This window comes from Scyliorhinus canicula, chromosome 27 (assembly GCF_902713615.1).
Source record: "Scyliorhinus canicula chromosome 27, sScyCan1.1, whole genome shotgun sequence".
Classification (NCBI taxonomy): Eukaryota; Metazoa; Chordata; class Chondrichthyes; order Carcharhiniformes; family Scyliorhinidae; genus Scyliorhinus; species Scyliorhinus canicula.
In genome coordinates, this window is record NC_052172.1 from 20,141,442 (window position 1) to 20,165,781 (window position 24,340).

At 47.6% G+C, this 24,340-nt stretch overlaps 2 protein-coding genes across 5 annotated transcripts in view; one reads left to right on the top strand and one right to left on the bottom strand.

The window, feature by feature from the left end:
* Positions 1 to 243: 243 nt before the first annotated feature.
* The window catches only part of LOC119957951 (cytochrome P450 2C15-like), a 47,137-nt gene continuing 23,040 nt past the window's right edge, over positions 244 to 24,340 (bottom strand). For 3 of the 4 annotated variants that reach the window (XM_038786174.1, XM_038786175.1, XM_038786176.1), the window contains 7 exons: positions 20,480 to 20,629; positions 19,503 to 19,663; positions 18,473 to 18,649; positions 18,033 to 18,174; positions 13,841 to 14,028; positions 2,684 to 2,825; positions 485 to 666 (listed from right to left, as the gene is read on the bottom strand). In XM_038786174.1, the coding sequence (XP_038642102.1) occupies positions 485 to 666; positions 2,684 to 2,825; positions 13,841 to 14,028; positions 18,033 to 18,174; positions 18,473 to 18,649; positions 19,503 to 19,663; positions 20,480 to 20,629 (1,142 nt within the window). Of the gene's footprint in view, positions 667 to 2,683; positions 2,826 to 13,840; positions 14,029 to 18,032; positions 18,175 to 18,472; positions 18,650 to 19,502; positions 19,664 to 20,479; positions 20,630 to 24,340 lie in introns of all 4 variants that reach the window. The other variant, XM_038786173.1, reaches the window with a different exon arrangement.
* Positions 22,187 to 23,109, top strand: LOC119957956 (COP9 signalosome complex subunit 7a-like). Its single transcript, XM_038786184.1, has one exon. It carries the CDS (start codon positions 22,255 to 22,257, stop codon positions 23,065 to 23,067), a length of 813 nt encoding a protein of 270 aa, XP_038642112.1. The 5' UTR covers positions 22,187 to 22,254; the 3' UTR covers positions 23,068 to 23,109.

A 24,340-nucleotide genomic window follows, 5' to 3' on the forward strand; every position in this document is an offset into this window, starting at 1 on the left:
CCTGAGTTAATAGGCATTCCAGAGATGAACACTGTGGTGATTGTAGATCTGAGTAGATGCAATGCAACTGAGCAAGCACTAGAGGGAGCACGGGAGAGCTATAAATACACAGGGACAGGAAGTGAAGACACACTTCACAGAAGGGGGACTTGGCAGCAGGACTGGCAGACACAGGCAGGCAGCATTTGAGGTAGCCGTAAGTTAAGCTCTGAAGACAGAACAAATTCACAATAAAGCATCTTCTCCAACTTTGAGACTACGAGCTTTATTAAGACATGAGGAACAACACAAACACAATCAGCACAGCACTGAGTAGGTGCTGCACTGTTATAAGTTCCATCTTTTGGATGAGACAAGCCTGACCTGCTCTCTTATGTTCATGTAACACTACTATTTAAAGAATAATGGTCCAATATCAATCCCTTAACCAACATCACAAAATATTTTTTTTTCAATTGTAGATCAATTGATGACCAAGTTGATTTTACCGAGAAATGACATAGAACTCGTAATCATTTGGCACAGCCGAGAAACCACTTATGACTGCTGAGATGTCAATTTCCTTGCGATCGATAACAGGCTTGAAGACAAAGTTCTGCAGCAGAGTAGTCAAGAAAAGAAAGAGTTCCATTCGAGCCAAGGATTCTCCCGGACAGATTCTTTTCCCTGAAAGGTTAATCAAGAAAAGATTCTGAAATTTGTTTGCAGTATTGTGTTAAAACTGGATCTGGTTACTGCCTCAGTAGGAGGACCCAGCTTTGATCCGGACCCCGGATCACTGTCCGTGTGGAGTTTGCACATTCTCCCCGTGTCTGCATGGGCCTCACTCCCACAGCCCAAAGATGTGCAGGGTAGGTGGATTGGCCACACTAAATTTGAAACTTAAATTTCATGCCGGCACGGGAGCACATTGGTTAGCACTGTTGCTTCACAGCGCCAGGGACCCGGGTTCGATTTTCCTCCGGGTGCTCCGGTGTCTCCCACAAGTCCCGAAAGACGTGCTTGTTAGGGTGAATTGGACATTCATAGTTCTCCCTCTGTGTACCCGAACCGGTGCCGGGATGTGGTGACTAGGGGATTTTCACAGTTACTTCATTGCAGTGTTAATGTCAGCCTACTTGTGACACTAATAAAGATTTTTATTATTATTAAATTGTCCCTGAATTGGAAAAAAAATTGGTACTCTAAATTTAATAAATAAATAATATAACTGGAAGGAGGTGTGTTCAAGGTGTTAACTTTCAAAGTTTTTAAATTCTGACACTCCTGCCTGTCTTAGGGTACGGTGAGGTTCCCTCTTGGCATCCCATCCACCTGCACTGGATTTGAATCTTAACCATGAGGTGATTAGTCATTTTCTAACCCACATACTCAACCTCCAAAAAGATTCACTTGCTTATTGGTGATGGAATCCTGCAATGCTTGAGAATATTTATTGATATTTTTACTGTTTAACCCTAGCCCTTTCTGCCCTCCACAAAAGTTCTCACACCCAACTAACCACAGGAATCATTGTGCCCTTTAAGGATTTGATTATCTTGTTCCAGACTAATACCTATTATCTCCAGTTATGTTCCCAACCAGGTGTTTAAGTGGTGGATGGGGTGCCAATCAACCAGGCAGCCTTGTCCAGGATTATGTTGAACTTTGGAGTGTTGCTTGAGCTGCACTCATTCAGTCAAGTGGATAATATTCTATCACTTTCCTGATTTGTGCCTTGTAGATGGTTTAAAGGCTTTAGGGAGCCAGGAAGTGTGTTACTTATTGCAGAATATATGGTCTCTGACCCACTCTTGTCGCCGCAGTATTTATATTTCAGTTCAGTTCAGTCCCTGGTCAGTGGTAACCCCCAAATGCCGATGAAGGCTATGGGGAGGTGGTTAGACTTCCTGTTGTCAGTGACGGTCATTGCCTGGTGCTTATGTAGCCAAATGTTATTCATCACTTTTCAGCCCAAACGTGAATGGTGCCTGGGTCTTGCTGCATGCAGGCACAGACTGCCTCATTATCTGATGAGTTGCAATTGGAAGTGAACTCTGAGCAATCAGTGAACATCCCCACATCAAGCCTTCAAATGGGAAAATAGTTACCCTGAGATCTCCCGCAGCAATGTCCTTGGGCTGAGATGAAAAGCTTCCAACAACCTCAGTTGTCATCTTTTGTGCTCGGTATAACTTCAGCTGGTGTAGAGTTTCTCCCCATTGACTTCAATTTTAATAGGGCTGCTTGTATCCACATGTGGTCAAATGCCGCCTAGATGTCTTAGGTAGACACTCTGACCTCTGGGATTCAGCTCTTTCATCCTTGTTTGGACCAGGTGTACATTAACAAGGTGTGGAGCTGAATGAAAATGAAAAAAAAATGAAAATCGCTTATTGTTACGAGTAGGCTTCAATTAAGTTACCGTGAAAAGCCCCTAGTCGCCACATTCCGGCGCCTGTCCGGGGAGGCTCCCTGTGAGACCCAAACTGGTGTGTAAAGTTCCACTTGGTAGCACTGTCGATGATAACTGAAATTTTACAGGAGGAAATTATTCCCTAAAATCGTGGGATTGTAACCAAAATCCCAGCATCGTCTAGCCTGGTGTAATTGTGATTACCGTTTTGAAGTTTGGGGTTAAAATATGGTGTATCAGAGTAGAGAAACTGCACAAAAAAAAGGTAACAAAGGAAAGAAACTGTACCTGCCGAGAATGGCATAAAACTTTCACTCTTTTTGAAGTCCCCATTCTCATCAAGAAAATGGTTTGGGTTAAATTCTTCTGGAGTCTCCCACTGGCTGGTGCCTTTCAAAACCGAGGAAAGCAGAGGAACCACATATGTGCCCTAAAAACAAAATTGTGAGATCAGACAAGAAAACAAGAAAAATGCACATCAGAATTACACGCTGCAGTGCATTACAACATAGTGTTATAGGCAAGGGCTTCGAAATTCCAAAGTGCATTATGAAGCTCACTTGACCTATACCCTTTATGTTAAATGTGGCAAGGATGAGCCTTCACTTCAGGTATGATTCACCAGACTTCCGAGGCGCTTTTATCAAAACAAGGTTTATTATAAGAATGTAGTTAACATATATAAAACATGGTAAGAATTTGTTATCAATTACAAACACGGAAAAAAACAGGCACTGTTCCTCAGCTTACGTTGAGCTATAATGGAACTGTGTAGAAATTCCAAGCAGAAATCAGAGTGACGCTGGGGTAGAGAATTGAAGTGACAGTTCTTTGTTACAAGAGGACAGAATGAAGGTGTCTGACACAGTGCCTACCAAACCTGCACTCAATATTCCAATGCCGAGGAGACAATACAATATACAGGTTGCAGAGGTACATGTGAATTGCTGTGGTACCTGGGAGGGCTGATTGTGTCCCTGGACAGTGGTATGGGAGGACTTGGATGGGGACATGTTGCATCTCCATTGCCAGGTATTAGGAATGATGAAGGAGTGAAATAGGATATCACGGAGGAAAGTTCCCTTTACAATGATGAAAGGGGAGGTGAAGATGGGGCACACTTGCATCGGAGGTGGCAAAAATGTGGAGGCTGGTGAGGTGGAATGCAGAAATGGTGAGTTTCTATCACTGTTTTGATGTTGGGTGAGGGTAGAAGCAGAGAAACAGGACGAACTTGGCTGAGGCTTTCACCCATGGTTGAGGAGAATGGGGAACATTTTAAAAGCTCATGTAAAAGGTAACAACATGAGGGCAAATTAAATGGAGATGACGGAATTGGCAGAATGGAATTAAATACTTGCAAGGGATCTTGTGGAAAGAATTATAATCCAGGTACTTGTGGTACCTGGATGTCAGTGGAAAGTCAATTCCAAAGATATAAGAGCCAATTCAGAAAAGGATCATAAATAAATCACAATGATGTAAAAGATGAACATTTGAAGCAAAATTAACAAAGGTTTCCCACTATAAGCTTATACAATAGAATAATTAGATTGTGGATGGTTAGGCTTGGCTTGGTTGTGATGCCAGTGAAACAGCCTGCCACCATCGCCATTGAAGTCCTTACATGAAGAATACACATGTGTGTGCGTGGTCTCAGAGCTCCTCGAACCTATAGAAATTTGCACAGCCAGCGTGGAGATGAGAACATTTGATTGGAATCCTGAAAACCACATTGAGTGAGTCTGGTTAATGAATGGCAGCTGGTGGAACAGACATGCAAGCTTCACTCAGTTGGTAACGGTCCTAGTTAGAAGATGATGATTCAAGTCCTATTCCAGAGTGAATTTGGAGGACAGACACTCTTGTGTACGATTAGCAATGAAAAGTTAGAGCAAAGTCCAGTTATCTCTACTTATTTGGATCAGGTTTTCAGTCATGATCACATGCACTATTCAAAACCTCTGCCATTCGGTCTCCCGGTGATGTTGATGTGTTGAGAGGATGCACATCAGGTGGCTCTCCTCTGAACCGAGACCAAAAAAAAGGAACTTTTAGTTGAATTTTGCCCAAGTTTCAAGGAAAAAAAATCCCTCAGCGACTAAAGGAGGGTAACCGAGGAAAGATGCCAGCAAACTGGAGTTCGAGGGGCAGAAGGGACGGCAGAAGCGGCAGAAAGTGCCACGACCAGCAGACAGACGAGATGGCAGACCCACGAGGTGAAGGGGTCCCGACCACCCAGTGGAGAGGGCGACAAACAGCCCAAGCATCAGTCCCCCCCCTCCCCTCAACTTGGAGACGGATGGAAGAGTTTTCTGATGAAGGAACTGACCACCATGAAGGAGGCGATAGAGATAGAAATCCAGGTGCCTGTCAGGGTGGCCGTAGCGGAGGCAATGGCCAGCATGCAGAATCGATGGGCTGGGGAAAAAATGGCAACCCAGGAGATGACGATCCTCGACTTGGAAAAGGCCTCGACGGACCAGAGCGGCAGGTAGAGGTAAAAAGGTTGGTGGTGACCCAGGGGAACTTAAGGGGAAAAGTCGAAGACCAGGAGAACAGGTCCCGACCACAAAACAGGTTCGTGACCCTGCCCAAAGGCATTGAGGGCAAGGACCGGATGGACTATGGCGCCCAAATGCTGGGCAACTTAATCGGGAGAGACAGCTCCCCCGAACCCCCAGAGCTTGACAGAGCGCACAGGTCACTTAGTTTGAAAGCAAGACCGTGGAGCAGCCCAGGGCGATTATCGTAAAGCTCCACTGATACCAGGACCGACAGAGGATCCTGTGGTGGGCATGGCAAAGAAAACCAAGCACCTGGGAAGGACATGGAATCAGAATTTACCAGGACATTGGGACAGAACTAGCAAAACGCAGGATCAAGTTTAATCAGGTGAAATCAGCTCTGTACAAGAACAGAGCACATTTCGGTTTGCTGTTCCCGGCCAGGCTCTGGGCCACATATCAAAAGAACGAGCATTATTTCAACTCCCAGAGGAAGTGAATGATTTCATCAGAACCAACGGCTGGGACAAGGGACAGACACGGCAACGATGAGAGTTGTACAGGGACAGGAAAGGGGGAAGCACTGGGGGAGGTGGGGAAGCAGAGACACAGAGAGAGGGGGGATAGGGGAAATGAAAGGGGGGAAGGGCACAAAAGGAACAGAGAGGGAAAAATGGGCTGGGTATCGTACAGGCCTCGGCAGGGAAGGAACAGACTGAGGAAACAAAATGGCGCCACAAGCAGCCACTTTGGAAGATCCCTGGGTAAAAAGAGTGCAGGGGGTTGCTCACGTGGGGTACACATAGTTGACAGCCATGTTACGGGACGAGAGTTAGGGGAGTAGCCGAACCGATTAGTAAGAGGACGAGGTTTACAGCGACAAAGACGGTTACGGACCAAAGGGGATGGTCCGTCATGGTCAGCGGTGCCTGGACAGGGCACCGGTAATCCAGGTAAATATATACACGCCCAACTGGGACGACACAGACTTTATAAAGATCATGGTGGAAATTCCCGACATTGACACACACCAAATGATCATGGGGGGGGGGGGGCGGGGCGACTTCAACTGTGTACAGGACGCTCTGACCGACAAATCAAACCCCAGAACAGGGAAAAAGGCAGGCATGGCTAGGGAACCTAGAGTACTCATGGAACAGATGGGGGCAGTGGACCCATGGCGGTTTCTACACCCTGGTGAAAAGGAATTCTCGTTCTTTTCGCCTGTGCACAAAGTATATTGAAGGATATACTTCTTTGCAGTGGGAAAATCGGTGCTTCCAGGAATAGTAAGGGTGGAATATTATGTGATAGTCATCACCGACCACGCTCCACGCTTACATGGAGTTTGATTTAGAATTTTAGAATTTTCAGTGCAGAAGGAGGCCATTTGGCCCATCGAATCTGCACCGGCCCTTGGAAAGAGGCCACACCTCCATCCTAATCCCTTAACCCAGTAACCCCACCTAACCATTTTGGACATTAAGGGCAATTTGAAATGGCCAATCCACCCAACCTGCACATCTTTGGACTGTGGGAGGAAACCGGAGCACCCGGAGGAAACCCTCGCAGACACGGGAGAACGTGCAGACTCCGCACAGACAGCGACCCAAGCGGATCCTGGCGCTGTGAAGCAACAGTGCTACCATGCTGAGTTGCGGTTAGAGATGGGCTGTGCCCAGTGCCCCACATGGAGGCTGGACGCGGACCTCTTGGCTGACAAGATCTTTTTGCCATCACAGGCCATAGACGAGTACGTTACTAATAACCACAATGGGAAGGTCTCACCTTCCACGTACTGAGAGGCACTGGAGGCTGTGAGTATGGGAGAAATGATACTCTACAAGGCAAGTAGAGATAGGGAAGAGAGGGAGGCCAGGCAACAACTGATCGACTCCATTCTTGAGATTGACAAATAGTACTCCAAGGCACCTATCGTAGAACTGCTGGTGCAGAGGAAAAAGCTACAGATGGACTTTAATCTGCTATCCACCAGGAAGGCAGTGCACCAACTCTGCCAGACACGAGGAAACATCTACGAGCACGGAGAAAAGGCTGGCCATCTACTGGCTCACCAGCTGAGAAAGCAGGCAGCCACGAGGGAGATAGCCCAGATGAAGATTAGCAGAAGCGGGATGATAGGCGGGGGGGGGCATCTGGAAGCACCAATAGAACTGGGAGAGATCATGGAGAGCATCAGTTCCATGCAGGCGGGGAAGGTGCCGGGACCCGGCTGGTTCCCAGCAGACTTCTATAACAAATGTGCACTAGCCCTGGCCCCACACCTAAGGAATATATTCACAGTCTCACTAGCGAGGCGTACTCTGCCTCCTTTGCTAACACAGGCCACAATATCGCTGATACCTAAAAAAGACCCGACGGAATGCGGATCACACAGACCCATTTCGCCGCTCAACATAGACGAGAAGATACTCGCGAAAGTCATGACCAAGAGATTGGGGAACCGCGTACCGGAGGTAATCACAGAGGACCAGATGGGCTTTGTTAAGGGTAGACAGTTAATTGTGAACATCAGTCGACTGATGAATGTAATAATGACCCCATCTGGGGAGAGAATACCAGAGGTGATCGTCTCCCTGGACGCAGAAAAGGCCTTGGACCGAGTCGAGTGGAAGTACCTCTTTGAGGTACTGGAGTGGTTTGGGCTAGGTGCGGGGTTCACTTCGTGGGTGAAACTCCTGTACAACACCCCCCAAGGCAAGTGTTTGAACCAACACCACCAGCTCTGAATACCTCCAGCTGCACAGAGGCACAAGGCAGGGATGCCCGCTGTCTCCCCTCTTGTTCGCCCTGGCAATTGAAATCCTGGCTATCATTCTGCGAGATGCGAAAAGCTGGAAGGGCATTCAAAGAAAAGGCAGAGCACAGATGACCTGCTTCTCGACGCCTTGGATCCACAGAACTGCCTGAAAGCAATCATGCAGCTCCTGAAAGAGGTTTGAGCCTTCTTGGGCTACAAATCCAACCTGGGCAAGAGCGAGGCATTCCCAGTGAACCCAAACGGGGGAGGGACAGAACTGGAGGGACTACCATTCAAACTAGGCCAAAACAAATTCCGCTGCCTGGAGATCCAGATAGCCCATGACTGGACATGGGTCCACAAGTGGAATCTGACCAGTCTGGCGAAGGAAGTTAAAAAGGACTACAGAGATGGAGTGCACTCCCGCTTTCCCTGGCGGGGAGGGTGCAGACAATCAAGATGAACGTACTGCCAAGATTCCTCTTCCTGTTTAGATCCATATCGATCTTCATCCCCAAAGAGTTTTTCCATAATATAGACAAAATGATCATGGCATTTGTGTGTGTGTGTGAGGGGGGGGGGGGGGGGGGGGGGGGGGGGAGAACTGAAATTGACACTGCATAGGAAGCAAAATATGGGTGGTCTGCCGAATCTACAATACTACTGGTGGGCAACTGCTGCAGAGAGGGTGATGGGATGGATACATAAACTCAACATGGAATGGGTGAGGTTGGAGGAGTCCTCCTGCAAGGGAACAACCCTCTGGGCCCTCGCCACGGCAGCACTCCCCCCCCCCCCCCCTCCCCCCACTCGACGAAATAGACATCCTGCCCAGTGGTGGCAGCAACACTAAAGATATGGAACCAAATGAGGCAGCATTTCGATCTTACCGAGATATCTCCCATGGCCCCCATCTGTGGAAATCTCAAATTCCCACCAGCCATGCTCGACATCAATTTTTAAAAATGGAGACAGGACGGGGGTCATTAGCAGTCCGAGACTTTTACATAAGGGACAGACTAGCTACCTTGAGCAAACTGACGACTTACTACCAACTGCCGATCTGTGGAGTCACATGGTAGATCTCTATCGCCACCTACTAGTGGAGATCGTTTCGATAACTATATACATTACTGTGCGTATGCATATAACCACAGCCCCATTACTCTGGAAGTATTAACATTTACAAATAGAACTGCTTCACCAAACATGATATGCATAACAATTTCAAACATGTAACTGTGCACAGTTCACTACAAATTCAGTCTCTCAGTGTATGACGTAATCTGGTTGATCTGTGCAATGGCTGAATAGACGATCATGTTCCGCCTTCATTTATTGTTGGTGTTCCTGGTTGTTCTGTATTTATTGCTGCGGATGTTTCCATGGCATAATGGAAAATTTCTGAAGCAGAAATTATACCAAATGGCATCCGAAGGAAACAGTAGCGCCCAAAGACTGTGTAAAACGTAAACAGCTTTGTGCGCGCTTTGTTCAGTTTGAGCTGCCAAAAGCCTTGTGATGTGTCCAGCTTGCTGAAACATGTCACTCCAGCCATCTCGTATATTATTTCCTCCCTCTTTGGAATCGGGTAGTGTTTTCTCTTGATGTTAAGGTTCAGGTCTTTGGGGTCCATGCATATTTGTAGATCATTATTCCTCCTCTTGACGCATACCATAGAGTTAACCCAGTCTGTAGGTTCCTCTATGCGTTTGATGATGCCTAGAGCTGTCATTCTACCTAACTTGGCCTTCAACTAACCATCCTTCAATGGAGCTGGTACATGTCACACCACGTGTGTGTCTGGCTTCGCATTCTCCTTCAATTGGATGTGATATGTAAAAGGCAGATGGCCAAAGAACATAAGAACATAAGAACTAGGAGCTGAAGTAGGCCATCTGGCCCCTCGAGCCTGCTCCGCCATTCAATTAGATCATGGCTGATCTTTTGTGGACTCAGCTCCACTTTCTGGCCCAAACACCATAACCCTTAATCCCTTTATTCTTCAAAAAACTATCTATCTTCACCTTAAAAACATGTAATGAAGGAGCCTCAACTGCTTCACTGGGCAAGGAATTCCATAGATTCACAACCCTTTGGGTGAAGAATGTCCTCCTAAATTCAGTCCTAAATCTACTTCCCCTTATTTTGAGGCTATGCCCCCTAGTTCTGCTTTCACCCGCCAATGGAAACGATCTGCCCGCATCTATCCTATCTATTCCCTTCAGAATTTTATATGTTTCTATAAGATCCCCCCTCATCCTTCAAAATTCCAACGAGTACAGTCCCAGTCTACTCTCCTCGTAATCCAACCTCTTCAGATCTGGGATTAATCTAGTGAATCTCCTCTGCACACCCTCCAGTGCTAGTACATCCTTTCTCAGGTAAGGAGACCAAAACTGAACATAATCACCCTTTGGGTGAAGAATGTCCTCCTAAATTCAGTCCTAAATCTACTTCCCCTTATTTTGAGGCTATGTCCCCTAGTTCTGCTGTCACCCGCCAGTAGAAACAACCTGCCCGCATCTATCCTATCTATTCCCTTCATAATTTTAAATGTTTCTATACGATCCCCCCTCATCCTTCTAAATTCCAACGAGTACAGTCCCAGTCTACTCAACCTCTCCTCATAATCCAACCCCTTCAGCTCTGGGATTAACCTAGTGAATCTCCTCTGCACACCCTCCAGCGCCAGTACGTCCTTTCTCAAGTAAGGAGACCAAAACTGAACACAATACTCCAGGTGTGGCCGCACTAACACCTTATACAATTGCAACATAACCTCCCTAGTCTTAAACTCCATCCCTCTAGCAATGAAGGACAAAATTCCATTTGCCTTCTTAATCACCTGTTGCACTTGTAAACCAACCTTCTGTGACTCATGCACTAGCACACCCAAGTCTCTCTGAACAGCGGCATGCTTTAATATTTTATCGTTTAAATAATAATCCCGTTTGCTGTTATTCCTACCAAAATGGATAACCTCACATTTGTCAACATTGTATTCCATCTGCCAGACCCTAGCCCATTCACTTAACCTATCCAAATCCCTCTGCAGACTTCCAGTATCCTCTGCACTTTTTGCTTTACCACTCATCTTAGTATCATCTGCAAACTTGGACACATTGCCCTTGGTCCCCAACTCCAAATCATCTATGTAAATTGTGAACAATTGTGGGCCCAACACGGATTCCTGAGGGACACCACTAGCTACTGATTGCCAACCAGAGAAACACCCATTTATCCCAACTCTTAGCTATCTATTAATAAACCAATCCTCTATCCATGCTACTACTTTACCCTTAATGCCATGCATCTTTATCTTATGCAGCAACCTTTTGTGTGGCACCTTGTCAAAGGCTTTCTGGAAATCCAGATATACCACATCCATCGGCTCCCCGTTATCTACTGCATTGGTAATGTCCTCAAAAAATTCCACTAAATTAGTTAGGCATGACCTGCCCTTTACGAACCCATGCTGCGTCTGCCCAATGGGACAATTTCTATCCAGATGCCTCGCAATTTCTTCCTTGATGATAGATTCCAGCATCTTCCCTACTACCGATGTTAAGCTCACTGGCCTATAATTTCCTGCTTTCTGCCTACCTCCTTTTTTAAACAGTGGCGTCACGTTTGCTAATTTCCAATCCACCGGGACCACCCCAGAGTCTAGTGAATTTCGGTAAATTATCACTAGTGCATCTGCAATTTCCCTAGCCATCTCTTTTAGCACTCTGGGATGCATTCCATCAGGGCCAGGAGACTTGTCTACCTTTAGCCCCATTAGCTTGCCCATCACTCCCACCTTAGTGATAACAATCCTCTCAAGGTCCTCACCTGTCATAGCCTCATTTCTATCAGTCGCTGGCATGTTATTTGTGTCTTCCACTGTGAAGACCGACCCAAAAAACCTGTTTAGTTCCTCAGCTATTTCTTCATTTCCCATTATTAAAACTCCCTTCTCATCCTCTAAAGGACCCGGAGTGTTTCACTCCGGCATCGGAGGCCGCTCCTCGCCCCCTATTCTCCCCCCCCCCCCCCCCCCGGGGGGCTAGGAGCGCCGTTGCGGGAAACTCGGCCGCCAGGCCTTGACGCTTGCGTCAAAGCGGCACACCGAGAATGACATGGCCGGCGGCGCCTAAGTGACGTCAGCCGCGCATGCGCAAGTTGGCAGTCTTCCCCTCCGCTGCCCCGCAAGACGTGGTGGCTTGATCTTGCAGGGCGGCGGAGGGGAAAGAGTGCATCTCTCAGAGACGCCGGCCCGACGATCAGGGGCCAGTCCCCTCACGAGCATGCCCGTGGTGCTCGATCCTCTCTCCGCCCCCCACAGGCCCCACACTTACCTGTCGCGCGCTGTTCACGCCGGCAGCGACCAGGTGTGGTTGCCGCCGGCGTGAACCCGTCGGGGTCGTCAGGCCGCTCGGCTTCTCCGAGCAGCGTGTCACAAAACGAGACACGCCATTTTGTGGGGGGTGGGAGAATCGCGGGGGGTGCCAGAGCGGCCCTCCCGCGATTCTCCCACCCAGCGTGGGGAGCGGACAATCACACCCATAATGCTTGAAAAGTTTTTTTTTTGGGAAGCAATGTCAACCAAAGTATTTTATTACTTCATCGAAGGTTTTGTTTTTGCTTCGCTGTCGAATGCAAAGGTATTGTAAATTCAATGGCTTGAAGACCTGCTACTATGAACAGCAACACAATATGCTTCTCGTCAGGCTGTGCCTGCAGGCCAAGGGCTGCAACATAGAGTTCAAATTGATGCTTCAAAACTTGCCAATTCTCATCTACATTACCAGTGACTTGAAGCTGGTGAGATGCCTTCAGACCTCCCATCTCAAATTTCACAGTCTTTTTGTGCGTTGAGCTCCAGTTGCCAGTAATTTATCAGGTTGGTGGAAGAATTTTCTTTTTTCTTTCTTCGGTCTGTTTTGTCCTGTCTTCTCCAGAGGTATCTTCAATTGTTCAACACTCTTGGTACCATGTTATGTTCTGTGCTGTGGCCATTGTAAAGATGCACACAGAACATCTAGTTCTTTACTCGTACGATAGTTTATTGACAAAATGAACAGGTGGAAAGATAACTAACAAATTACAATACAAACGTTAATGAATAAGTGAATTCTCCTGGAGCTACTTCTAATGCGACTGTCCTCAAGTATGACTTACCACCAACTGCCAATCTGTGGAATCACATGGTGGATCTCAACCTGCTGGTTGAAGGTCATTTAGATAACTATATACATTAATAGATAACTATATACATCACTGTGCATATGCATATCCCACAGGGGGGAAGGGGGAGAGTAGCCAAGAATGCACACAATGAGGCGAAGCAAAGGGGGAAGGGGGAGGAGATAAGGAGGGAACCCAAGGGTGTCACAGAGTGAAACATGGGGAAAAAGGAAGGAAGAGTGGGGGCAGGAAGCCCCCCCCCCCCAGTCGAACCGAGAAGGACACAACATAAACTGCAGAAAAGAGGAGCGGAGCTCAGTAAAATGGCACCCAGGGCAGAAGACGGGACTGTCAATGGGAACATGGGGGGGGGGGGGGGGGGGGGGGGGGGGGGAGGATGGATGGGTGGGAATGTATGTTATAAAGTATGTAAATAAGAAACTGCACAACATATAAATATCAGGTGCACTATTCATTAAATTGTTATTCTGTAAAAATTGTATTTTTTAAACTTCTGCCATTCAATGAAATCATGGCTAACTTATACATCAACTCCATGTATCCGGCTCCATTGAAAATTCAATTGATTCACCATCCACATCCTTTAGGGGAATAAATTCCAGATGTCCACGATCCTGTGTGTAAAGATTGTCTCTGATTTCACTTGCATATGGTCCAGCTCTAATATTAAGTCTATTGGTCTCTGGTACTGGATTTCCCCATCAGAGGACATAGTTTCCCTGTATCTGTGCTATTAAATACCTCCTCACAATGTAAAATTTCCTCCTGGTATTCCAGTCAATATTGTTCCCTTAACAAAAATAATCATAAACCAAAGAACTGGTTATGTGTCTCTTTGTGTATTTTGTGGGAGAATGATGGCAAGGAATATCTACTACAATTTCCCGAATAATAATAGTCATAGCGTTTGAAACGCAATTCCATAATACAAATTGCTGTTTTGCTATCATGAGGAACTATATAAATAATGGTTTTGATTCCAACCTTAGGAATCAGATATCCACTGAATTCAACATCTCTTGTCACAGCGTGTGGAAGACTCATGGGAGCAAGGTCGATGTATCGCTGAACTTCATGTATAACGGCATCTGTATATGGCATTTTTGCTCGATCTTCAACAGTGGGTCTTCGACAGGATCCAACAACTTCATCAATCTCTCCATGAATTTTTTCTGGTAGGACAAAGAAAGACAGTTATAAATTGTGAAATATATTTCATTTACAAACATCACTGTCGTCTGTGACACTTTGCACATTGTGGCCTGTACTACTACTTCACCTGACTGCCAGTGTATTTGATGGACTTAGCCAATTACAAGATATTGGTTCAAGACTACTGGAGAGTAAGTGCTTATTTAATATATTTTCACTTAGAAACCTGCGGTAGAAATCAATGCCCATAATCCAAGATTAGGCACACAAAGTTTGGCTCTATAAAGCCTGAAGATTTTAGGATTAAGCAAAAAAAATTGAAGGAGGTAAGGAATCGTATAGTTTTGGGATACGGGAAAAGTCGTTGGGCGGAATTCTCCCATCCCTGGGCCGGGCCGGAGAATCCTCTCGACCGGGCTGTTGCTCTATTAATAATGTTGGTGAACCACAAGCCTTCCCTTATATCGATCAAATGACCACACAACCAGCTAGTTAGTTCAAGAGATGGTTTATTTACATACATAAGGGTTATGTCGACATGCAAACACAATATCTACTACCAGTTAAACTACACCTATCAGCTACAATGACCTATACTTAACTTCAGGGCGACCGGCACTGTGCAAATGGATAAGGCCTTTATCTGGATTTCACTTGGCTGGTTCGAAGAAAGTGACTCTGTCTTTGCTGGGCTCATCCGTCAGGTAGTGATCGATGGTCTTGACCGTGACTGGGACTTTGCGCTCATTGCAGCACAGCAGTGCACTGCACCTGGTCAGTAGGCCCAGAGAGAGGATAGTCGCCTAGGAGGAGGTCATCATCGGGTGAGCAAGTGAGACCCCGCTGAGTGAAGTTCCCCATGGCACATGTGTCACCACTCCCACACATCCACCCCCCCCCCCCTATTCTCCACCCCCAAACCACCCCCACACCACCAACCCTAGTGGAGCAGTTAGGAATATCAGAGGAGATTGCAAGAGAGAGGTGTTCATGGGAGGGGGTGGTGACAGTGGGTGCTGTGAGGTTGGGATTGGATGTCTGTGCTGCTGGCTGGGGCCCCTAGTCGATGAACCTGGAGGCAATTAGACTGTTCAGCCCTGGCGCACACATTTTGTAGCCTCCTGTGCCTGCCCGCACCCCATGTACGGCCGATCCTTGCCCTCCTCCACATCCTCCTATGGTGTGGCCCTGCAGCCACTGAGAAACCCCGCCATGTTGCTAACCCAGGCCCCCGACTTTGGGGGTTCCGAGTCCCTCCATACTAGTAAGATCCGTCTCTGGGCCACCAGGGAGGCAAAGGCCAAAACATAGGCCTCTCTCACCCCCTGGGTTCCCGGATCGTCCGACACACAAAAGATCGCCACCTCTGGACTCGGCACCACCCTCACCTTTAATACTTCTGACAAACCCCTGCCAAAATTCCTTCAGCCTCGGACACGTCCAAAACATTTGGTCATGGTTTGCAGGGCCCCCCACACAGCACCCACACCTATCCTCCACCCCGAAAGAAGCTTCTCACCCGGGCCACAGTCATGTGCATCCTGTGGACCACCTTGATTTGTATCAGGTTGAGCCTGGCACACGACGAGGATGCGTTGACTCGCCTCAGGGCCTCCTCCCATAATCCGGCCTCCAACTCCCCACCCAGCTCTTCTTCCCATTTACGCTTCATCTCCCCTATCAGGGCTCCCTCCCACTCCATCAGTTCTTTGTAGATCTCTGAAACCTTGCCTTCCCCCAACCCTGCTCTCGATACCACCTTGTCCTGTAGCCCCTGGAGCGGCAGCTGCGGGAAGGTCAAAACCTGCCTCCGCACAAAGTTCCTCACTTGCAGATACCGGAACCCTTTCCCCCCTGGCAACTCAAACTCCTCCTCCAGCTCCTCCAATCTCGGGAACCCCTCATCGATAAAAAGATCTACAAAACATCTCGATCCCCGCCCGCTGCCACCTCAGGACCACACCCCCATCCAGCCCCCTCCAGAGTGAACCGGTGGTTATCACCTATCGATGCCCATAATGCGTCCTCCCCCCCCCCCCCCCCCCCCCCCCCACCCCCCCAGCCCTATGTGCTGCCGCCACCATCCCCACACCCTCAGGGCTGCCACTACTACCGGGCCTGTGGAGTACCTCGCCGGTATTCAATTTATACCCCGAGAACCAACCTAATTCCTCTAGTAACCCCATAATCCTTCCAATCCCCCCAGCGGGTCTTAAATATAGAAAAGTAGGTCATCCGCATACAACAAGACCCTGTGCTCCACTCCCCACTGCTGCACTATCCTCAGTCAGACCCCTGAGGCCCTCAGTCAGACCCCTGAGGCCCTCAGTCAGACCCCTGAGGCCCTCAGTCAGACCCCTGAGGCCCTCAGTCAGACCCCTGAGGCCCTCAGTCAGACCCCTGAGGCCCTCAGTGCCATCACCAAAGGTTCTACAACTAAGACAAACAGCACTGGGGAGAGTGGGCACCCCTGCCTCGTCCCCCCAGTGCAGCCTGAAATTATCTGAACTCACGCAGTTCGTCCACACACAAGCCACCGCTGCCTGTTATAACAACCAGACCCAGTCCGCAAACCCTACCCAAACCGCCCCAGGACCTCCCACATATAGTCCCACTCCACTCGATCAAAGACCTTTTCTGCGTCCATGGCGACCACCACCTCAACCTTACGCCCCTCTGGGGGTATCATGATCACATTGAGTAGCCTTCTGATGTTGCCCGCCAGATGCCTCCCCTTCACAAACCCCGTCTGGTCCCCCCCCCCCCCCCCCCCCCCCCCCTATCAGCCTGGGACACAATCTTTTCTCGAGGCCAAGATCTTAGCCAACAGTTTGGCTTCCGCATTTGGCAGGGAGATCAGTCTGTATGACCCACACTGTTCCGGGTCCTTTCCCGCTTCAAAATGGGAGAGATCGAAGTCTGTGACAACGTTGGATAAAGATTATTATTATTAATGACATGCGGACAGTGTTTACTTTACGTGTGGAGTAGAAGGCATTGACGCCACTGTCAAGGCGCCGGAGCATGGCATTCTGGCATGCGCCTGGCACTGGCCACAATTTTGGTCTCACGCGTGATTCTCCACCCAATCGCATTTCACGATTCCAGCGTTGCTGGACTGGGGGAATCCCGCCCAAGTTGTCACCCATTTAATACAAGGTGAGGTGAAAGTTTTCAATGTGGGTGGATAGTGTGTGGAATTCCCTTCCCCAGGGAGCAGTGGAGGCAGGGTCTCCAATATTTCTGAGGCTGAAATGGACAGATTCTTGACTAACAAGGGTATATGGGGCACAGTAAGAAATCTTACAACAGCAGCGTAAAGTCCAACAGATTTGTTTCGAATCACTAGCTTTCTGAGCGCAGCTGAATTCACCTGAGGAAGGAGCTGCACTCTGAATGCCAATGATTGTTGGACCTGTTGAACTTTAATCTGGTGTTGTAAGACTTCTTACTGTGCCGACCCCAGTCTGATGCCGGAATCTCCACATCAAGGGTATATGGGGCAACCAGAGGAATGGTAACAATCAGATCAGCCATGATATCTGGTGGAACAGACTCAAGGGGCTGAATGATTTACTCCTGCTCCTAATTCGTATGGTCATACGTATCATAGAATCATAGAGTTTACAGTGCCGAACGAGGCCATTCGACCCATCGAGTCTGCACCGGCCCTTGTAATATATGTGTATAATGCGGGGACCATTCTCTCAGATCCCCAGTGATGTTCACTTGCTACCAGAAATACAGCTCATTACTGCTGCCTTTGTTGGCAGCACTGTCAGCTTTCGGTGGGATTCAACATATCAACATTTAATGAATGAAACACAAAAATTAAAACTTCCCAAGGTCTCATGTTGTAGTAAACTCTTCCCTCCTGTCCCAAGCCTCATGCCGCTGTCCAGCCCCCAGGTTAAAATTAGATTCTAGATTCCGAAATGAGAATGTTCCATTCTCCCAACACTATAATCCCACATCTTGGACTGTTGAAATGCATCCTCCAACCTCTTATAGTAATGTTGCTTACCCTGAACTTGTGGATACTTTGCCAGGATCTGGATAGCCCATTGCAGTGTCGTGCTGGTTGTTTCAGTTCCAGCCAAAAATAAGTTCATTATTGTCCACAACAAGTTCATGTGAACAAATTCCGAGTCATGCTTGTGTTCTTCCTGAAACAAATTAAATCTACTTTTAAAATATTAAAGGCACTTTCAGATTTCTTTTCAAATACAGGTTGTGCTATTAATCAATCCATATGTTACATTTTTTAGCTGCTTATATATTGGTGTCAACGGGACATTTGCGACACTAGTTCCCAAAATGCTGGTCTTGTTTAGCTGGTGTTAATCTTTGTGTAAACCTGTTGGATTCACCACATCAGCATCCAGCCAAACCCCTCCTTACCTTAGGGGAGCAGGTACGAAAATTGAAACTGTACGAAAGTAAAAAGAAAACTCCTTCCAGTACCTCCTCCATCTTGATGAGGAAACAGTCGATAAAATCCCTGGGAAAATCTTTCTGCAAACTTTCTTTGTGACTTTGAATCACTTGTTTTATAAAATTCATCAAATCTTTTGCATTTTGGAAGAGCTTTTTGTGAGGCCCAGGCAGGAAATCCACGATCGTCGGGAAGTTATTGTACAGCTGCAAGGCAAACAAAATGTTTATTAACACTTAGATTTCTTGTCATATGGTGTCATTGGGCCTCATTTACCAGCGCCTGTTCGGGTACACCGAGGGCGAATTCACTAACCTGCACATCATTGGACACTAATGGTCAATTTAACATGTCCAGTTCACCTAACCTGCACATCATTGGACTCTGGGAGAAAACCTACGCAAACACGAGGAGAACGTGTCCTCACAGGCAGTGACACAAGCTGGGAATCGAACCCGGGTCACTGGAACTGTGAAGCAACAGTGCTAATAATGCATTGAATTGCTCACCATACTGAAGGTGTGGACTAACCAGGGCTTTGTTTGGCTGAAGCATTACTTCTAATTGGTTAAGTTCTAGACCTCTAGATATAAATGCCTATGCTCCAAATATAAGCCTCTAAGCCGTCACGTCATTGGTGAATGGGTGCTCACTATATTGGGACTCGAGTGACTATCTATGCGGAGTTTGCACTTTCTCCCCATGTCTGCGTGGGTTTCCTCAACCTACCCCGGATTCCTCCCACAGTACAAAAATGTTCACATTAGGGGAATTGGACATGTTAAATTGCCCATTAGTGTCCAATGATGTGCAGATTAGGTGGGGCTAGGGGTATAGGGTGGGGTGTGGGCCTAGGTAGGGTGCTCTTTCGGAGGGTTAGTGCAGACAGACTTGATGGGCCGATGTCATTTATTTCCCAGTTAAATAATCAATTTAAATCCTTCTACAAATTTCTAGCTGCTCCTCGCTCTGCCACTCCCATTATTTGAGCATCTTCTGCAAGTATGACAGTTTAAGTTAGTTTCAGTTACATTATGATTTTAAAAGAAAGGGAAATACCTGTAACCAGGGGCCACTTAAAATTTTCAGATTTTCTGCAAACAACTCAATCAATGTGAGAAACCTTTTATCTTCATATTCAAACCGGTCTCCAAAGACGATGGAACAGATGATATTAGATGCTGCACATCTCAGCAGAAAGTTTGGGCTAAGTGGGGTATCTGATATAATTGAAAGAGAAGGTCAGTTAGAAAAGTCTACAGTGTTACACAAATAACAGAGGAAGATATCAATATTTCATAGATATTAATATTCAGAAATATGTAAGTAAACAGTGGCCAGTAAATTGGTTTCATTCCCGTTTCAGGGCCAAAATAGATAACTGCTCAGTGTTCCCGCTGGACGTCTGAGACTTGTATGAAATTGGGCCTCGGAGCTCATCACCATGTTTCTGGCGAGTTACAGTTGAGCATCCAGAGGCAAAACTTTCTGTCCCCACTTTGTGCCCGAAAACAGGCACAATGAGGCCCAATTTCCTCCCAGTGACAATTGGCTTTTGGATTAGGGGAGCCGCCATATCTGAATTTAAATCTGTCCTCTTTCAGTGTCCATCTACCTGCATTCCCAGTCAGGGAGGGTATCACTGGATTCAAATTAGGGTCAAGTAACTGATTTTACTTCATAATCTTCCAATAGGGTGTCAAATGATCAGTCATGATCATAATGAATGGCAAAGCAGGCTCGAGGGGCCGAATGGCCTCCTCCTGCTTCTATTTTCTATTTCCTAAGTTAATTGCCATACACCCAAGTACTGACCAGACTCTTGAGGGATAAACAGACACCTTTTCCCACTTCTTTATCCAATTGCTTTATCAATAAGTGAAGGATATTTAAAATTTTGTTTTTTATTATATAATTTTATCCATGTCGCATCCTATCCCTCGGTTTCATTCCTATCTTTGGCTTGGAACTTGAAAAAAGAGAGCATCTCTACTTGGATTTCAAGATGACATTCCTCCAGTATTCTATTCAGAAACCTTTTTTGTTTTGGATAGCTGTAACTAGAAACTGGGCTTCCTCCAGGATCCGCTCTTCAATACTCTTTCTCCCCATTCCAAAATTCCTGAAGGTGCTGAGAGTGAATTTGCGAAGCTGTTTCCATCTCTCTCCATTGCTGAAGGCAATTCCTGAATCAGAGACATTTAACACAAATGTAAATAACTTGGGGGTGAAATTTTCCATTTGCTGCAGACAGAATATACGGAACATTTTTCAATATATTTTTCTCCTCTTTCCCACAGCCTCCAAGTACCTCACCCAAGCGGTCATTTTTTGAGTTGTGAGATGGGGCCTTGCAGTTGGCCTCAGAATCCCTGAGTTAGGGAGAGGAATACAGCTGCCAGGAACTCCTGGTGCAAAGTGTCCATAATGTAGGTTATGATTATGGTTCCAAAATAAGTGGTTGAGTTTTATTGCCCTCAGCCTTGCTGTCTCACTGTTGCCACCTTCATCCGAAGAACAAACTTGGGCATGGTGCTGGAAGGCTGTGTGCACCAGGGAACCGTACCCACAAGGGTATGATTCATTCCACAGATAATTGGAGAAACTGACAGCCACATGCAGATCATGTATAAAACTGCTAAACTGTCAAGATCCCGCTCAGTATCTGTGCAGTTCTTGCTTTTTTTCCTATCCAATCCCAGTGTTCTCACAAACAAAACAAATCAAGGTCTGTAACTTCTATCTCCGTTATCCCACTTCTGACACCACTAAAATTTGATCAGGAGTAACAGATTTCTCAAACGTTTGAGGAGTCAAACCAGTTGTCATGGAAAGGTATGCTAACGCATGCAAAGACCGGTTCTGCAATCCGGCATCGGGTGCGTCGCCACCAGTGGGGCCCCGGAGCATGGCAGTCGGTTCGGCAGCCGGCACCAATCTTGATTTGTGGCAGACGCCCGATGCTCAGCTCAATCACGATCCACATTTCCAGCGTCACTGGGCAGAGAATTCACCCCAATATCTTAAATTATCTACTCTCCGGGGAATCTCCAACAATTATAACATGTTCCATTAAGAATCTCATTGTAAACAAGTACATGGTTGGAATGAATGATTATCTCACGTTTGGAAAATCATAATTGTATCTTTTGCAGATACACCGCCTGCCTGTATGTTCAATCACCCACAAGGGCGAGGGTGAGCCGGCTCTTTGAGGGGGTAGAAGATGTGTGTGAAAGTTGGCCCCGCAAATCACGTTCATATCTTTTGGTCCTGTCCAAAGTTGGATGATTACTGGAAGGAGGTTTTTAGTGTAATCTCGAAAGTGGTGCACATGAAGCTGGACCCGGGCCCTCGGGAGGCCATATTCGGGGTGTCGAACCAGCCAGGGTTGGAAATAGGTGCGGAGGCAGATGTTGTAACCTTCGCCTCGTTGATCGCCCGAAGGCGGATCCTGTTGGGATGAAGTGCAACCTCTCCTACCTGTGCCTTGGCGTGGCGGGGGGGCCTGTTGGAATTCTTAACTCTTGAGAAGGTTAAGATTGAACTGAGGGGAAGGATGGGGGGGTTCTACAATTCATGGGCGCTATTCATTTTGTACTTTCACGAATTGGATAACATCAAACATTGGGGGGGGGGGGGGGGGTTGGGGGGAGGGGGACTGTCTGTGTTAATGGTGACTATGGGTGATTCCTGATTCCTTTTTGTTATTTGTTTATGTTAAGATGCGGGCTGCGCCCTCGGCCTCGGAAGCGGCTCCAGCTGCGTACTAGAGGCCCAGGCCTCATCTGGGGCCTGGTTAGGTTAAGCGATGGCGTCTGAGGTGAAGGCGAGTGGGCAGTCACTCGAGCAGTTTCTCCTGCTCGCCAAGACAGTGCGAGGAGCAGCTCTCGTAGCTCTTATCAATCAGCTCCTTGAGGTGCCTGGGGTGTATGTCTTCGGGGAGTTCCTCGAGATACCCAACATCCAGGAGTTAATGACTGGCCCCTATGCACCGTCTTATCAGCTCCTCAGCCTGTTCGCGTATGGAACATTTTCAGATTATATGGCCAATGCTGCCAATTTACCTGCCCTAACTGCTGCACAAAAGAACAAAATGAGGCACTTATCTATCGTCAGCATGGCAGCCAGGGTAAAGTCCATTCCCTACTCTGTACTCCTCCTCGAGTTGGAATTGAAGAATCTGCGGGAGTTGGAAGACCTCATCATTGAGGCCATCTATGCGGACGTGGTGCAGGGCAAGCTTGACCAGCGGAACCAGCTGCTAGAGGTTGATTACAGTATCGGAAGAGACATCAGACCCCAGGACATCAGCTCGATGGCCAGAACGTTGCAGGAGTGGTGCAGCAGTTGTGAAGCTGTCCTCATTGGCATTGAGGATCAGATTGGACGTGCTGACCAGTACAAGGAGCATCAACTAAAGGTCAAGCAGCAGATGGACAGTGAGGTGTTAAACTTGAAGAAGACATTGAAAGCCACTGGAGGCTCTGTGCACGAGTCAGAACAGCATGTGATGGAGACCAGGGAGCCGGCTGCTCCCCCAGGCCAGCGCCAATCCGCTAAGAAGGCTTCCAAGGTGAAAGGAGTGCGTGGAAGTGGGAAGATCTGGTCAAAGTCAAATTAATTTCTCATCTCGCAATCAATTCTTCTCACTCTCTGCCTCTCTCCCTCCTCCCGCTGCCTCTCCCCCCCCTCCTGCTGCCTCACCTTCACCTGTCCCTGCTCTCTGCCCCTACCTCTCTCTCGCTCTGCCTACACCTGACTGCCTCTCATCCTCTCTCCACACCCTCTCTCCCCACCCCTCTCTAACTCTCTCTCAACCCTCTCTGCCCACCCTCTCTCTCGCTCTCTCTCTCGCCCCACCCTCCTCTCTCTCTCTCTCCCTCCCCACCCTCTCTCCCTCCCTCCCCACCCTCTCTCTCTCCCTCCCCACCCTCTCTCTCTACCCTCCCTCTCCCTGCACCCCCCCCCATCAGCCTCTCTGCCCTCCCTCTCTCTGACTGCTCTCTCTCTTTCTTTGCTCCTCTCCCTCTTTGCCCCTCCCTTCTCTTTGACCGCTCTCTCTCTCTCTCTGCCCCTCTCCCTCTGCTTCTCTATCCCCTCTCTTCATCCCCCACCCACCCACCCACCCACCCTCTGGCTCTTGATGCAGCAGTGAGTGTACAGGGACATTGATGACGGAGGGTGCCTGTTTGTATGCGGGTGTGTGTGAGAGTGTGCTGCACGCTGATGTGTGGCGCTGTGTGACAGGATGTGTTGCTGGAGACAGCCACACTGAGACCAGGAACGAGTAGGAGGCCAGCGGACAACACTGTTTACATTAACTCTGCGATACCAGAGTGTGAACCAGGGGCTGACCAAACCAGCTGACCACCCCCCCCCCCCCCTCACATCTGCCACTCCCCCACTCAACATCTGGAAATACGGAGAACTCTGCACTCGGGGAAGGGGTGGCTATAATCTCCGATCCATCTGTGTGTGTGTGTGTGTGTGTGTGTGCGAGTGTGTGCTGATATAAAGTCTTTATCTCTATCTCTATCTGTAGGAAGATCAAAACATTAAAATATTTTGACGTTAAAAAAAAAAGATGCAGGCTGCTGTTTGGGGTTTTGGTGGGTGGGGGGGGGGGATTGCTGTTGGTGGTATGGGGATTGGCATTGTATTCGTTACTGCATATTGTTTTGTTGGTGGGTGTAAATGTGGGAGAAAATGTGAAAAAGGAAGTGATTAAAAATACTTTTTGAAAAAACATAGTCTGACACTTTATTGTTGTTCCGAGGATCTCTTTAGTATGTGTCGTTGTACTCAGGCCGTTTCTTATTCAGGTAGATGTAACGATCCATGACAATGATCAGCAAAGTGCAGGGTAGCCCTCAAGTGTTCCACCCAACTTTTAT